Source organism: Candoia aspera, chromosome 2 (genome assembly GCF_035149785.1).
Source record: "Candoia aspera isolate rCanAsp1 chromosome 2, rCanAsp1.hap2, whole genome shotgun sequence".
NCBI lineage: Eukaryota > Metazoa > Chordata > Lepidosauria > Squamata > Boidae > Candoia > Candoia aspera.
The window spans coordinates 89,375,887-89,393,405 of NC_086154.1; the positions used below are offsets into that span (position 1 = coordinate 89,375,887).

Sequence of the window (17,519 nt, forward strand, 5' to 3'; positions counted from 1 at the left end):
TGCAGTTGTCGGTGCTTCATGGTTTGCCCATGTTCAACCACTGCTGCACAAGCTTTACTGACTTCTAGTTTCCTTCCAGGTGCAATTCAAGGTGCTGGTTATCATCTTTAAAGCCCTAAATGTCATGGAGCCAGGTTATTTGTGGGACCGCCTATCCCTGAGGGTATCTGCACATCCCACTAGGTCAGATAGGGTAGATGTGCTCCAGGTCACCTTCCTTAAATGTTGTCATCTGGTGGGACCTTGACATCCCTTTTCTGTGGCTGCCCTGATTCTTTGGGACAGCCTCCCCATTAAGATTCAGAGGGTGCCTACCCCTTTGGAGGGCTGTGAAGATATGGCTCTTCACTCAAGCTTTGAGCTAAGATAGAAGTGAGCTCAGCAAATGTAAGAGAATGGGAAGTCTATGTGATATTGCCTTGCTGTGCTTGGGATATGTGGTGTTGTGGGACTGTCTTGTTTTATTTATTATGTTTTTATTTAATATTATTGTGAGTCTCCTAGAATTATATTGAATAAGATAGGCAGCCATCATCATTATTCTACCAAGTCCTTCCCCAAATATGTAAAGTTTCTCCAAATTAGTATTTATTGAATTTGTATTCATTTCTTCTATCTGAAAAGAGTGATCAAGGCAACTTGTAGTAACAGCATAAATAAGAAAACAAACTTAAAAGCACAGAATTAAGAAATATAGTTAAAATTCAAAGCAATCAAATTATCAATTAAACATTTCCTTCTTTTTAGAACAGGGATACTTTCTTTATATTTTGGAAATTTTTCTAAAATATGAGAGTCCTGAAAGTTGTCTCTTAAATTTGAGTCTCTGGAAGATTGTTTTTTTATATATCATAGTTTTATAGCCTGTATAGAAATATATAAGAAGAGGTTTTAACAAATCCTTGTATGATTATTTTGAATTTGCATTTATAAAGAATTTTATAAAGTGCTATTATGAAAATCACTGATGTAAAGACAGGGAGAGAGAGGACTGGAGAACCAAACTGTGATTACTTATACTCAGTTATACTCAGTTCAAGATACTTTTGATCACCACAAAAACCAACTTGTTTCCTGAACTGACCAAGATGCAGTGACCTAAAGCTTGGGGCAGACATCTGAAAGTTGAGGATGCAATTAAGCAAAGACTAGAAACAGTTCAGGCTGTAGCAGACAGTCTGAAAGGTTTCTTGTGTATTACTTGTTGAAGCCATAATTACATTTTCAGTTAAGTTAAAGTATGCTTAGTGGGACAGAACTGCCTAATTAAGTATACTATTTCCCTGAATGGAGCTATTTCTCATTTTATTTGAAGCTCTTATACTGTCTTACCTGTGGAAGCTGAAATCTCTCATGGATAAAATATTCACGTTACTTTATCATAATTTATTATTTAGATTACAAGACACAAATAGATGTGGGGTGGTAGATTGAGTTGCCAACAGAAAGGCAGATTAAATGGAAAGGCCTGTGAACTGAGATTCAGAACAACCTTTGAGTCCCCACAATCAAATTCTACTTGCAGGGGATGAAGAGAGCAGTCTTTTTGTTGAATATCCCCTGTGTGTTAGAGGGTTAAAGCTCTTCAACCATTTCTGGAAAGAGAAATACTATTAGCAATGGCAGAGAATATTCCACAAAATGTCTCTTGATTGCAGCTGGAAGAAAGAAAATGCTTCTATTTTCTCTGAAAATCTCTTTTAAGAAATGTGAACTTATCTCTTGTTGAACTTGTTGATCCAAAAACATAAGCAATATTAACGTGCTATTTGCATGGGTAAAGTAAGCATATTGAAAAGAGCCATACATTTATCCCTGTCTTCAAAGCTCTGTACTTTTGCCTCACATAACATCTGAATTGGGAAGCCCTTTCTGATTGTAGAGATTCACCATAGTATTGGGAATGCTAATTATGCATAATTTAAAATTGTGGGAGGAATTCCTCCATAGGTTCAGAAAATTTAATTGTTATGCTGAATGCTGTGGTAGTGGGACTAGGAATTACAAGGTTGGTGTGATCTGACTGTAAGGCCTTGTTCCTTCAAAGCATTCCATCTTTTAATAGAGGGGACCAACAAATAGAAGCTACTGAATGGTGATGGGCTACTAAAGAGGACTAAAGCCCTGAAGAAATGCAAGAACATCTTATCCTGAAGAATGGTAGTAGTACAATAAAAGAAAATTCCTCCCAAAGTCCTGCTATGCTGCCTCATCATGGGGGAGGGTTTGCACTTGTGGAGATGAGTAAAGAATGCCAAGAGTATATACTCCCAGCAGGGTCATCCAAGATGTGAAAGCCATCCCAACTGCCCAGCTAAAGCAAGCAGGCACCTATGTTGGGCAGCAACAATATAGAAAGATATAGAAAGATGCTGGGGGTAGACGATTATCTGATTAACAGTGACAAAGGGATCATTTCATGATATGTGGGAGAAGGCAATGGTAAACCATTCCTGATACCAAGAAAACCACATGGAGAGAAAGTTATAAAGTAATTGATGATATAATGCCACATGATGGGCCCCTCAGGCTGGATGGCACTCAACAAGTTACTGAGGAAATGCTGGGGATTTTTTGCAGTACTAATAATATTTATGATAAAGCTAGATTAAAAGCCTTTGGAATGTCTAGTTGCAGAAAAAGAAAATCTGAAGCTGCCAAGACAGAATTATAGTGGATACATGGAATGTAAGAAGCATGAACAAAGGAAAGCTCAACACAGTGTAAGATAAAATGAATCAACTGCATATTGACATCTTATAAATCAGCAAATTGAAATGGATTGAATTTTGACACTTTCAGTCGGAAGATCATACTGTTTACTACTTAGGACATAAAGAGCATTTTTTTATATATATAGTCAAGAAGTCTACAGAAAAGGCAGTACTGGGATACAGTGCGATCAGTGGCCAATTCATATCAATTAGATGTTGTGGACAACCCTTTAATATGATATTTATCCAAGTTTATGTTCACCAGGTTGATGAGTTTTATGGTCTAGTTCAGCCTGAAATCCACAGAACATTCAAACAAGTTTTGTTGCTTGAAGTTGGAGATTGGAATGCTGAAGATGGACATAATAAGGAAGAAAACATAGTTCAGCTGTATGATCTAAGAAACAGAAATGAGAATGGCTTATCTGTTTCTGCCAACCCAATGATTTTGCGGTGCCTGTCCTCTGGAACAATATCCCCCTAAGATCCACCCCTTCTGTTATTTCAGAAGATTTTGAAGATCTGGCTTTGCTCCCAGGCCTAGGGTTAGGGTGGTGGTCAAGCCCCTAATAGTTATTGGTTTCTTGATAAGTTGTGTTTTTATTGGACATGATTGCTTTTTTCTATTTTATTGTTTCCTGAACTTGGATGTGAACCATCCAGAGTCATTTAGAAGTAATTAATTAATTAATTAATCAATCAATCAATCAATCAATCAATCAATCAATCTTCCAACAATCAAATAGCACCTATAAACATGGACATTGCTAGACTGAGTACACAGAAATCAATTTGACTTTTTTATTGGTAAAAGGAGGGGGAAGAGCTCAATTATTACAGCAAATACATGGCAAGGGCTGACTGTGGAACAGATCACGAGCTGCTCAAGTAAGAAAGTAAAGTAGCAGAGGGAAGCCAGAAGCTTCCATGATATCATCATGAGCATATACCCACCATTTTCATCATTTCATTCTTTCTTGCAAACAACGTGCAATTAAAGTTGTTGGATGCATGGCTTAATAATATGTACAATTTAAACATTCTAAAATATAGACAGAAAACCTACATACTGTACTTTAAATTCATATGACTATTCAATATCTGTTGTAGCTACTGTATGTGGGCAGTTAAATTTGGACCTCCCAGGTTCAAAGATAATATTATCTAATATGCCACAATTGTGCTTACGTAGGGTAGGATTTTGCTTTAGAGTTAACCTCTCAAGATATTGATTTAAAATATTACTTTGGACCTTAACTTTTTTTCTTTCTGAAAAACAATCTGTTGCAATGAAGACTTGCATAAATAGTTTGCTAATATGGGTTGCGTTGCTGCTGCAAATATATATAAATTCACATTTTGTAATTTTGTATTAGAGACGAAATAATAAAAGTAATGTACCATGTTGTAAAATTAACGGTTTAAATTCCTTTGACACTAATAATACAAAAAACCCATAAGTTTGTTTGTTGCAACTAAATATAGATTATCAAAATAAGATGTATTTATTTATTTATTTATCAAATTTTGCCACCACCCATCTCTCCCCAAAGGGGGGACTCTGGGCGGTTTAAAACCAGGATTGTTGTTTATTCGTTTAGTCGCTTCCGACTCTTCGTGACTTCATGGACCAGCCCACGCCAGAGTTTCCTGTCGGTCATCAACACCCCCAGCTCCCCCAGGGACGAGTCCATCACCTCTAGAATATCATCCATCCACCTTGCCCTTGGTCGGCCCCTCTTCCTTTTGCCCTCCACTCTCCCTAGCATCAGCATCTTCTCCAGGATGTCCTGTCTTCTCATTATGTGGCCAACGTATTTCAGTTTTGCCTTTAATATCATTCCCTCAAGTGAGCAGTCTGGCTTTATTTCCTGGAGTATGGACTGGTTTGATCTTCTTGCAGTCCAAGGCACTCTCAGAATTTTCCTCCAACACCACAGTTCAAAAGCATCTATCTTCCTTCTCTCAGCCTTCCTTATGGTCCAGCTCTCGCAGCCATATGTTACTACGGGGAATACCATTGCTTTAACTATGCGGAACTTTGTTGTCAGTGTGATGTCTCTGCTCTTAACTATTTTATCGAGATTTGTCATTGCTCTTCTCCCAAGGATTAAGTGTCTTCTGATTTCCTGACTGCAGTCAGCATCTGCAGTAATCTTCGCATCTAGAAATACAAAGTCTTCCACTGCCTCTACGTTTTCTCCCTCTATTTGCCAGTTATCAATCAAGCTGGTTGCCATAATCTTGGTTTTTTTGAGGTTTAGCTGCAAGCCAGCTTCTGCACTTTCTTCTTTCACCTTCATCATAAGGCTCCTCAGTTCCTCTTCGCTTTCAGCCATCAAAGTGGTATCATCTGCATATCTGAGATTGTTAATGTTTCTTCCAGCGATTTTAACTCCAGCCTTGGATTCCTCAAGCCCAGCATGTCGCATGATGTGTTCTGCGTACAAGTTGAATAGGTAGGGTGAGAGTATACAGCCCTGCCGTACTCCTTTCCCAATCTTAAACCAGTCCGTTGGTCCATGGTCTGTTCTTACTGTTGCTACTTGGTCGTTATACAGATTCTTCAGGAGGCAGACAAGATGACTTGGTATCCCCATACCACAAAGAACTTGCCACAATTTGTTATGGTCCACACAGTCAAAGGCTTTAGAATAGTCAATAAAACAGAAATAGATGCTTTTCTGAGACTCCCTGGCTTTTTCCATTATCCATCGGATATTGGCAATTTGGTCCCTAGTTCCTCTGCCATTTCTAAACCCAGCTTGTACATCTGGCAATTCTCACTCCATCAATTGCTGAAGTGTACCTTGCAGGATCTTGAGCATTACCTTACTGGCATGTGAAATGAGTGCCACTGTTCAATAGTTTGAACATTCTTTAGTGTTCCCCTTTTTTGGTATGGGGATATAAGTTGATTTTTTCCAGTCTGATGGCCATTCTTGTGTTTTCCAAATTTGCTGGCATATAGCATGCATTACCTTGACAGCATCATCTTGCAAGATTTTGAACAGTTCAGCTGGGATGCCGTCGTCTCCTGCTGCCTTTTTATTAGCAATGCTTCTTAAGGCCCATTCAACCTCACTCTTCAGGATGTCTGGCTCTAGCTCACTGACCACATCATCAAAGCTATCCCCGATATTGTTATCCTTCCTATATAGGTCTTCTGTATATTCTTGCCACCTTTTCTTGATCTCTTCTTCTTCTGTTAGGTCCTTGCCATCTTTGTTTTTGATCATACCCATTTTGGCCTGGAATTTACCTCCAATGTTTCTAATTTTCTGGAAGAGGTCTCTTGTCCTTCCTATTCTATTGTCTTCTTCCACTTGCGCGCATTGCTTGTTTAAAAATAATTCCTTATCTCTTCTGGCTAACCTCTGGAATTTTGCATTTAATTGGGCATATCTCCCCCTATCACTCTTGCCTTTTGCTTTCCTTCTTTCTTGGGCTACTTCTAGTGTCTCAGCAGACAGCCATTTTGCCTTCTTGGTTTTCTCTTTCTTTGGGTTGTATTTTGTTGCCGCCTCCTGAACAATGTTGCGAACTTCTGTCCAGAGTTCTTCCGGGACCCTATCTACTACGTCCAGTCCTTAAATCTATTCTTCACCTCCACTGCATATTCCTTAGGAATATTAGTGAGCCCATATCTAGCTGATCTGTGGGTCTTCCCTAATATTTTTAGTCTGATCCTAAATTATGCAAGAAGAAGTTCGTGGTTGGAACTACAGTCAGCTCCAGGTCTTGTTTTTACTGACTGTATAGATGTCCGCCACCTTTGGCTGCAAAGGATGTAGTCAATCTGATTTCGGTGTTGTCCCTCTGGGGAAGTCCATGTATAAAGCCGTCTCCTAGGTTGTTGGAACAACCAGGATAAAACATTAAAATACCATAAAAATATAAATACAAATATAATATTCAAATAAATACAATATGAAATTAAGATGACGATGCTAGTTGGAAAATCGCTCTCAAATACAGTATCTAAGAGGCCATTTAGGGCACTAACCATCTCCAGGAATGATTGCTCCCTCTCCTGCCCCAAGCAAGGTGGCAAAACCAGGCTTTTAGATGTTTACGAAAAGCCACAAGAGATGGAATCTGCCTTATCTCTGGGGGAAGAATGTTCCAAAGGGTGGGCAAGTTGCTATTGTGAAAGCTTATCATTATCAGTTTATGAATGGATCACTGAACAGTTGGAAAACACCAATATTTTGTGAAGGAGAAGCCAAAGTTGTTAGTAACATCTCAGAGAGTATGATCACTTAATAAATGTTTAGTTCAGATATGAATTGGAATAGATGTTTTTATGATACACATATAATTGTTCATATCAGAAATATAGCAGACCATATTTAACATATTTATCTTATTAAACATAGTCTATAATAATTCATAATACTTGCTCAGTAATTATGGATTAATATGTCCCAGTTTCCTCTAACCTAATTGATACAATTCTGGTGCAAGGCAACTCTTCTTGAGTAGAAATTCCATCTACTTTCCCAGAATTCAAGTTGGTTCACTTGACTTTTTTTCATGTTAAGGTGACTTCCTTCATACAACATATACCATTTTTTCTTTTTGCTTACCCAAGCAAAGAACATTGAAGACTGTTGTTAAGATGGAAAAGACAAGAGTAGTTTGAGTTACATTCTGCCTTGGCTGTAAGGGATCCAAGACTGTCAAGTTGAATCTCTTGCTCCAAAGATTTCTATTTACCAGACTTCAACAGAATGTTCATATCCCAGTACAGGGTACATCACAACACAGCTGCATCACATAAAAATACACCTGCAGGATCTCTCCTTTTTCCACCTTATTCCAAGAAAGTTATGGAGATCCTGGGGAAGAAAATTGAAGCTTAATCCAAAAAAGACAGAGGTACTTATGAACTGTTGAGCAGGATGAGAACTGGAGTTCAGCCTGTACGGGATGGAGTGGCGCTTCTCTTAAATGCAAGTTTGTAGTTTGTTGTAATGTGACCATTACCATGAATGTCCAAACTTTGTGACCAATATTCCCATTTTAAGCTAGTGCTCATTCCTGGAAAATGCCTGTGTAGGCAGGGTAATCACAACTGGTTTACTGCAGTATTTCTCTGCATATGGTTTCCCTTTGAAGAGAATTCATATAAAGCATTGATGTTTGAAACAATTGGACTGGTTTTATGGGTTTGTTTTGGGACCCAGTCCAACATGTTGGTAATGGCCTTTAATAGGTTGCAAACTGTTTTGTTTTGTTTTTGTGATCTCCCATATCAGCCTCAGCTAGTTTCCCAGCACCACAAGAAATGAGTTCAAATGAAAAAAAAAAAGGAGGGGAATTTTTCATAGTTTGTGTGCTTGCTCTGACTGATGTAGGTATTGACTGAGAGTGTGCTGGGTGCAAACTAAATAGGAAATTACCTTACAGTAATTTTCCAACCCAGATAACACCTGTCAGTTAAGTGTTATCAGTTCCACCTTTTCTGGTCAAAGAATTGCATATCTGAGCAACTTGTTCTAATAAAATGCAAGACATATAAGCTTAGTTTCTGGGCAATTAATTAATTGAAAAGCAATTTTGAATATAGAAATCCAAGTAAGTGGTTGGGAAATCAATCAAGAAAAATGTCCTAAAAATTGGTCCTGAAGTTTTGAACTTCAGAATATGTGTGGTGTTTGGGATTGATCACCTTCCATGTAGTGTTTGTTTTTATTACTTTTAATCCTGTAAGCAGCTCAGTTTTATTGGGTGACTGGGCACTCTTAGAAATCTACCCAATAAATAAATAACATTTCCCTGTAAATTATAATGCTTATTTACAACCATGAGCTATTGGAACTTAGTGTGGTTTCTGCACGTGGGGTGACTAAATTTTGCACAGAGATTCAGAATAACCAAACCAACCTGGCACTACCTATTAATATTCCCAAGGGTTCACATCTGTATCTTTATTTTACAGCTCAACTGAGGGATTTGGCGTGGCAGAGAAGATTACACTGCTCACTTTTATTTCAGCAGTTATTCTTATGGCTATCCTGGGGAATCTGCTGGTGATGGTTGCTGTATGCAGGGACAGGCAACTGAGGTAAGTCCATGCATATGTTAGCATCAACCTCTTTGCTTCAGAGAGGTTCGCAAAAAATGAAAGAGAAAGATGACAAACAACACTGAACATCAACAATATGATAAAGGACATTCTTTCTGCTTCCTGCTCATTCCTGACTGTTAGTGTCCTATCAAACTTCTGATGCTTACAGTGTATTTGAGATTGAAATTATGTAACTGGTGTGTAAATATCTAGTATTTACATTTCTGTTTTTTAAATGATTTCTATTGAAGATTTTTAACAGTAATAAAAGCTAATACAAAAGTAAGGAGATAAAGAGAAATGGAGGAAAAGAAATACAAAGAAAAGAAAAGAGAAAAGAAAAAGAAAAAAGTCTCTCTCTCTCTCTCTCTCTCTCTCTCTCTATATATATATATATATATATATATATATATATATTAAAGAAGTGACTTCTGATCTTCTTTGCAGCAGGTACCAGCAAACTTGATATCTCTCCTCCCCCTTTGAAATTATATATATACCACTTCTTCCTATATCCCAACCCATTTCAATCCGCAAATCCAAAAATCAGTGACAGTTCTGTCTAGTTTCAGCAAAAAGCCCATAAAGGGTTTCCAGTATTTTATAAAAGTACTTATTACCTATGTCATGACCACCGTTGCGATGCTTGTGACATCGCAATGGCTCGCATGACAATACAGGGTAATGGGTCCCTGACGGATTAAGGCAAAAGGCATGAAACAAAAGGGAGCAACAGGTGCTGGAAACAAAGTATCAACCCAGGCCGGCGGCGCGGAAGATAAGGATACAAAGTTGCAAAGAGGTAATTGACAAGACAAACGGAGAGGCGTGCCCGAGCTGTCAAAAAGATTAAGAGCCTGATCGCCCGGCAAAGAACCATCACCGGTCAGGAAGGCGATCGAGGCAATGCCCAGAGCACAGGAGGGGGCTGCACGACCCCTCACCTATCGAGGACGAAACCGGTGGGGCTTGTGGGACGCACCTGGAATAAGGTGGGGTGGAGCGCTGACCGGCGCGGGCTATTTAAATCCTGTTCTGACGTGCTCCCCTCACTCTCAGCTTTCTAAGGGCATGCATTCTATTCCCAAATAAAACCAGAACCTAAAGTCTACTCTAGCGTCTGTGTTTTTATTGGGTCTCAGGCAGAGCCTGACACTTTACCCCTGATCAAACAAGTCAATTTTATATTTTCTGCTCTTATGTAGTATTCTGACATTGTTAATCTTTAACTTGACATTGAAATATTATTCTCCAGTGTGGGTATTCTCCATCCATATCTTCTTTTGCCCATCCTAAAAAATTTTTTGAGGCTTCAGCAGCTGTCTCCTTACTATTTTCACCAAGTTGTTCTGTAAATCCTCCTTTCTCTTGTAAATCCAATAGTAATCCATTGTTCACATCATTTTCCATCTTTTGACTTAATGTTTGTCTCTTTCCTCAGTTTGTTATATCTGTTTTGTTTTTCAGAATTTCCATCTTGACTTCACTTTGAATTACTTCTCCATTCAGTTGTCCTGTACATTCTTCAAGATTATTTTTGTCTCTACTTTTATTTCCTCTTTCAGTTCTCTTTTAAATGATGCATTCATGTAGGCAGTTACTGATGCTGTTATGGTAGCTATAACATTCTTTCCCAATTCCTCAAAAACCTTTGGAAATGTCTCAAATGTGATTTTTTCTTTTTTGTTATTTCTATAGGTTTCATTACTTTTCTAATAACAGCCATTTCATCAGGTACAAAAATAAAAGTAAAAGGAAGATTTCCCCTTCCCCCTATCCCTCCCTCCCTCCCTTTCTTTCTATCTTTCTTCCCTCCCTCCATTCTGGCACTTCGTAATTCAGTGGTCACATGATTTGTCTCAGATTCCTTTTATCTCTTTGTTTTGCAAAGTCCACCAATTGTCTTTCCACTAGAACTCTCTAAACAGTCTGCATTCCCACAAAGGTATTATTCTATTTATTTAATTATTTTAAAGGCACTTTATTAAAAATCCTAATATTTCAAATTTAACTGGCCCCTTAATCAGTTTTAAACTTCCTTAGGTTAAATTCTTGTTAAGCTTTTTGCCATTGACCTTAAATTCTTTAAATTGTTGTTTTACTCTTTTCTTTAACCCAGAATTAAATGTCATTCACCAGAAGGGTTTTTTTAAAACTGCTGTTCGAAAGATCTCTTTTAGCTTTGAAGTTATTTTCATTCTAACGTGCTTAAGAAAGTGAGGTTTTAGCAAACCCAGTATCCTTACAGGATCTGCTGCGGATCTGAGCTTGATGTCTTTTCTGTGGCTCCCAGCACTTCGACTCATGAGTTGACCGCAATCCTGCAGTCTTCTTGTGAGAAGCAGCTGTTCAGAGTGCAAGTGGGTGATCTCTTGGCCTCCTTCTCCAGAGAGGCAGTATTTCTAGAACTTACTAACATTGTTAAACATAATTCATAGAATGTCAAAATAAGAAAGGCTTATGGAATTGCACTGAAACATATCTTCATTTTTAATCATTCTTACCATTTTATTGGTGGATTGACAAGATATGGGTTAGTGGTAATTCACTAATTACAGAGTTTCCATTTTGGACTCCTTCCTTCCTTCCTTCCTTCCTTCCTTCCTTCCTTCCTTCCTTCCTTCCTTCCTTCCTTCCTTCCTTCCTTCCTTCCTTCCTTTCTTTCTTTCTTTCTTTCTTTCTTTCTTTCTTTCTTTCTTTCTTTCCTGCTTAATAACTGTAAAAGAGGGGGAAAGTGACTGATGAATGAATGAACATCGATTTGCAGAACAAAACCCTGAATGTACTGTACAGTGGTGTAATACTATTCTAAAGGTGAAGTAAAGATTCTATGATCTCATCTGGATTAGAGTGTTCACTTTGAGCTCTACTATCTGTATAAGGATTTTTCCAGACTATACAGACTTAGGAGAGAGCTATGAAGGTTTTAAAGATGTAGATAAATTATCCAAGGAAAAGATGAATGTACTGAATACATTCAGGGTAGATTTCAGACTTTAAAAACAGGGAAAATAAAGCAACTGGAAAAGTGTACTTCCTGGGTCTTTAACATCCATGGACGTCACTGCTCTGAGCAACACTTGCCTTGGTACTCACCAGGCTCTGTGTCCCATTTAATTTGATTATGTTTTAGATAAAGGTAAAGGTAAACATTTCCCCTGCCCAGTTGTGTCTGACTCTAGGGGGCGGTGCTCATCTCTGTTTAGATACTTTTATTTAAAAATAATTTAGAGAGAAACTAGGGTCTCATTGATGCCTTCCAGGAAATAGGTGTTTTGTGATAGTTCCCAGAACTTTAAATATTTCAGATACAATCAGCATTTTAGAAAGGGTTAACCAGTCAGAAAGATATCTTAATTTTTAAAAAAGTACAAAAACTTGAAAACCAACCATTACTGTTTGTTGAAACACAGATTTTCATTTTTTTTCAAACCTTGTTTCCAAGCTAGATAATTAAAGCATTATAATAGATAATTGTATCTGTTATTTATCAGTAATATATGTGTTCAGTTTTTGTTTTTATTTTTATTTTGCTTCTGTTCTGCCCCACAGATCTTCACAGCAAAAAGGAGATTTGTTTCACTTGAATAAATTGTGCAATCTTTGCTTGCTGTTTTTGATCTCAAGTATTTGACGAACATGTTGTTTATTAAAGCTATTTAATATATAACCAGTGTGCAAAGCATTTTAAAATATGAATCAGCAATATCGATCAGCAATATAGAATAAATTGTAAAACATGATGACCTTTCTTCAGACAAGTACAGATTGAATGAGGATATCTCTTTTTACTTTTTACACATGCAGAGACACAAGGAAATTTAACCCCAAACACGTATTTCTATGTAGATATGTTATTTATGTGTAGCATTTTTATTTAATTCGTTTGGCAACTTAATAATCTTTTCTTTCTTGGACAGTTACATTCAAAGCAAATAGTGCTCTTAGAACAGAATTACATAGCTGCTGTGGAAGAAAGAACTTGTATCAGATTTTCTTCTTTTTTGTGTGTAGTATAGTCTAACATTCCAAGCCTCCAAGGCAGCGGTTAATATTATAATAAAGAAATGAGTAGTCCATTGTGTACTGATGCAGAAGAAAAGCTTTACTACATATTTCAAAAGTGAAATGCTTCATTGGCAAGGGAACCCAGGAGAAACTCTTAGGTTTTTTTGTTTGTTTCTAGCAGTTCACACTGCAAAACAAACAGTTTTTCAATTCGTAATTGTGACAGTGCAGAGACACAACAAACAAGGTTCTTTGTTGAGATATTCTCTTCTTGGCATGAATACACACATCTTTTGATCCCAGCTAAAGTTTCCAAGTCTGCACACTTCACTTTATCTTGAAATAGTTACTGCAGCTTAAATATATACATCCTAAAGAACCTGTAATATATTGATTGTAATTCTTGGCAAATACTGAAATGAAAACTTTCTCACACATGAATGATGACCACATTCGGAACCAGAAAATAGTGGAAGTTTTATGCCTCCATTTTAGAAAATGCTGTATTCATAAATGTGTTGTTGTTTTTTAAATCAGATAAAATAGGGTGTTCCAAAATGTATGAAATCAAGTTACTATCAGAATATTGTTAATTAAAAATACATCATTTTAATGGATAAATTATAGCTTTACGTAATGTATTTGCTGACCATGGTTGCTAATGAAAATTGTTTTAAAAATGGAAAGCGCGCCTAAAATGAGCTGGTTAAAATTGAAAAACTACTAAAACAGAAATCAGTTCTATAAGGATGATTAAGGTAATATGTGTATCAACAAATTAGATAATTTTCACACGCAGGAGAATGGATTCCTTTTGGAGCAACTTCTCTAAATAAACAAATATTGGCCATAGGACCATATATTCTCAAAACAGGCATTTGATTAATACAGAAATAATACAGTAACTGAGTGGACATTTTTAAATTCAGAAAGAAATCCTGCTAACTATTGCCTAATGCTTGTGAATCAACACTTGTGTATCTCATTTTACAGGAAAATCAAGACCAATTATTTCATAGTCTCTCTCGCCTTTGCTGACTTGCTAGTATCTGTTTTGGTGATGCCATTTGGAGCTATTGAGCTGGTTCAGGATAACTGGATTTATGGAAGGATGTTCTGTTTGGTTCGCACCTCCCTTGATGTCCTCCTCACCACTGCCTCAATTCTTCATCTGTGCTGTATCTCATTAGACAGGTAGGAGCAAAGAAATGTGTATTCTATTTTTTGTTTGTTTGTTACAATCCATACATTCCAGTGAAAAGCAAATTTAAGAGAAGGCTATAGAGAACTGTTCTATATGCAGTGCTTATTCTTTGCTAAGAATCAGCTCTACCTGTCTTCCTTAGTAGGTGTTAATTCTGCATAAGGAGTGAAAGCTGTGAGCTGGATGCTCCACAATTGGCTGGGGGGAATTTTGTTTTCCTTTTTTGCTTTTGGGGAAAGCTTGAGAGTATTAATCATTGCATCATTGCTCAAGGTACCCGGTATACCCTTAAAATCCTCAAACCTCGAAACATCATACTGATTTTTCCTAGGGTTTTATGTATGTATTTCCTTTTTGGCCTCTTAAAACTTCCTGATCTTCAAAACATGGAAAAGGCCAAAATATTTGCTCTTGTTTATTACAAGTAATATCACGAGATACCAGCTTTGCCCGCAATGGACTCAGTCAGGTAGCACCTTTTCCAACTAGCAAATTTTATTAAAAACATAAGCTTTCATGAGCTGTAGCTCTCCTCCTACAAACTTCATAGAGCCGCCATTGCTTAATGCAGAAAAATATTGTCTTAATTTTAGGATTTTATAACTATCTAAAAAGATTGTGCTTTTTAGGTCATTGACTTTATTAGTCACTGACTGCAATAAAGGCAAATTTCAGATGACCTTCTAAACATTATACTGTATACCAGTGTTTCTCAGCCTTGGCCACCTGAAGATGTATGGACTTCAACTCCCCATGTTTCAATTCCCCATGCTGGCTGGGGAATTCTGGGAGTTGAAGTCCTTATGTCTTCAAGTGGCCAAGGTTGAGGAACACTGCTGTATTCTGTGTGCCTATCAGTATTCTTCCCATATTGCACTAAGTCACATTACTACAGTAAACAGAAAAGTTCCAAATGAGGGGAAAAAGTCGTGATGGCAGCACTGCCAAGAGAAGAAGATATTTCCCATTTTTTCTTCAGGAATATCCAGACTGCCTATCAGTTCCCAACAGGCCCTAAACCCTTTTCCACCTCTCTTGGCAGTCCAGGCTCTAGGAAGCCAAACTAGAAGGAACAGCCATTCAGCAAAGAGCATGTTTCCTTCTCCAAGGACTAACTTCAACCACTCTTTGCATACCAAAGGCTGCTAAATGAGAAGGGGATAGGCACAATAGCCCTGAGTACAGACAAATCATTTTTATGAAAAGGAAGACATACAAGCTTTCATCTTACCACAAATGCTGAATTTTGATTAACAATGGAAAAGTGATCCATTACTCAACTGGGGTTAGGCTCAGGAGTCTTAAATGGCTCCTTATAACTCTATGCTTCTATGATTTTACTGTGCCAGGAAATTTGCGTTAGATACTTCACCGGGGTGCAGATACAGTGTGGCGTGCCTGCAGGCTTGTCACTGACAGTAACCACCCCATTCCCCAAAGTAGAATTAGAAATTTGTGACCAATTCTAAGGCTAAGCTTAAATTATTAACAAGATCTCCTTACCTTCCTTCTCTGCCTCACTGACCTAGGCAAATTTTAACTAATTGTCAAATCTATCTTAAGCACTGAGCTACTGTATGTAATTGAAATTCACAGTACCAGTTTGAAAAAAAACAGTGATTAATTCCTCCAGAACTGTAGTTGGATGCTTGAGAAGGTCTTCTGATCCAATGGGACTAATCTGCTGTGTATGTCAAAGGCTTTCTGTTATGGGTTTCATGCTTCCTGCTATTATCTTGTGTTCCTTTTGGGTGTTGACTTTCATTTGAAAGGCCTTCCCTTTTTTTAGCAAGTTTCTTCTAATTTTGAAAACAGTCTCAAAAGAAATGCTAAAATTCAGCATAAGGAACCAATTTTCTAATATTCCACTATGGCTAAAATATTACTGGAAGATTTTGATGGTTGAGATTATCTATCTATCTATCTATCTATCTATCTATCTATCTATCTATCTATCTATCATCTATCTTATCCCTTTCCTACCATTAGGGAGCTATTCTACTAATAGATTTGTCATTTGATGGTTCCCATAGAGGTAAATATATCATTTTCGTAAAAACCATCCATTTGAGGCAAAGTAACCCTGTTAAAGAAGTCCCAAGAGATTCATGTACATTTAAGACATTGTAGGAGGAGAGCCATATCAATCTATGGTGACAACAAATCAGGAGGAGTCTGGTAGCAGCTTTTCCAACTAACACATTTTATTTAAAAGTACATTTAAAATTAACACAGAGTTAAAAGAGGACAAATGTAATTCTTTTCTGCCATGTGATATTTCCTGATTTTCAGTGCTCCCTTGAACCTGATTTTTCCCCTGCTGGTGAGGGTGTCTAAGGTTTCTCCCAAGGAAGAGTCTTCAAAGGTCCCAATCCTGGTCCACTGCATCACATTTCCCTGAATCAGACATGGAGGGGGAGGATTTGCAGAATGAAAAGTAGTGATGGAGAGGGATACATCTGCACCCCCATAGTCTGATTCTTTGAAACAAAGTGCTATCTTGGATGAAATATTTGAGATTCATTGGCCTGAAAATGCAAAAATATGAGCTGATCTTTGGAATTGTGCCAATTTGTTCAGCAATGACAGGAAGCAGCTGTGGCAGTAATAAATGACAGTTTGGTACATGGTAGCAGCTGATATTTTTTATGAGACTTGTAAGTATGATGCTAGAATCTCTAGGATACAAAAATAGGAGTTGCAACAGAATTCTTATATTCAGCATAATATGTATAAATACTGCTGCACCCTCCCCTCCAATTACAATAGAACAGAAATAATATTGTTCTTGAAATATTATAGACAAGCACATAAAACAAGCACATTCTTCCCATGTATCTAGCTATTTTCTTTGAATATTTGGGTATGTGATTTAAACTGGTAACACCTTTATTAATTCAGTAAATGTTCCTTGCTGTTGACACACTGATAGTATTATATGTATGTGATTACATTTCAGTGTATAAAACACAGGAAGGATGCTTTGCATATTAAACACCAAGTCCATTTGTCCATGTGGAATAACAGCCTCCTGAGAACCAGCGCTGGAGTCATTACTTTATTAAGCTATGTGATTAACTTATTAATGGCTTGCCTCCTAAATTAGAGAGAGCTTCATTTCATCAGTGCTGGCCATCTGGGTTCTCATGCATCTATTGACTGGAATTGACCTGCTGGTTTCTTTACCAGGCAGAAGCTTCTGTGGCTCTTAGCCAATGGAACAGACCTAATGGCTGATTTTAGGCTTCCTGGGAGCTATTTTATAGGACAATAAATGAAGGAACAATGTAATAGGTCAAAGTCTCTGCATCCAGTCTCTTCTTGTATTTTCTGCCCTTGTGGATTGGCACTAGTAAGGTTTATTGGCCATGGATGCCCCAAACCGTTGAATATATTAATTGAATAGTCACTTGAATTAATCAAGTGAATATATACCATAATGACATTTTTAACCAAGCTGTCTATGTTTATGCTTTTATTGCTGACATGTTGTTTTTATATTTAGTGCTTTTTAGTTTCT

General features: G+C 37.4%; 1 protein-coding gene across 3 annotated transcripts in view; it reads left to right on the forward strand.

Annotated features, from left to right (window-relative positions):
* Positions 1 to 17,519, forward strand: part of HTR4 (5-hydroxytryptamine receptor 4) — a 182,675-nt gene that overhangs the window by 39,930 nt on the left and 125,226 nt on the right. For all 3 annotated transcript variants that reach the window (XM_063292437.1, XM_063292434.1, XM_063292436.1), the window contains exons 2-3: positions 8,659 to 8,784; positions 13,789 to 13,989. In XM_063292437.1, coding sequence (XP_063148507.1) covers positions 8,659 to 8,784; positions 13,789 to 13,989 — 327 coding nt within the window. The remainder of the gene's footprint in view (positions 1 to 8,658; positions 8,785 to 13,788; positions 13,990 to 17,519) is intronic.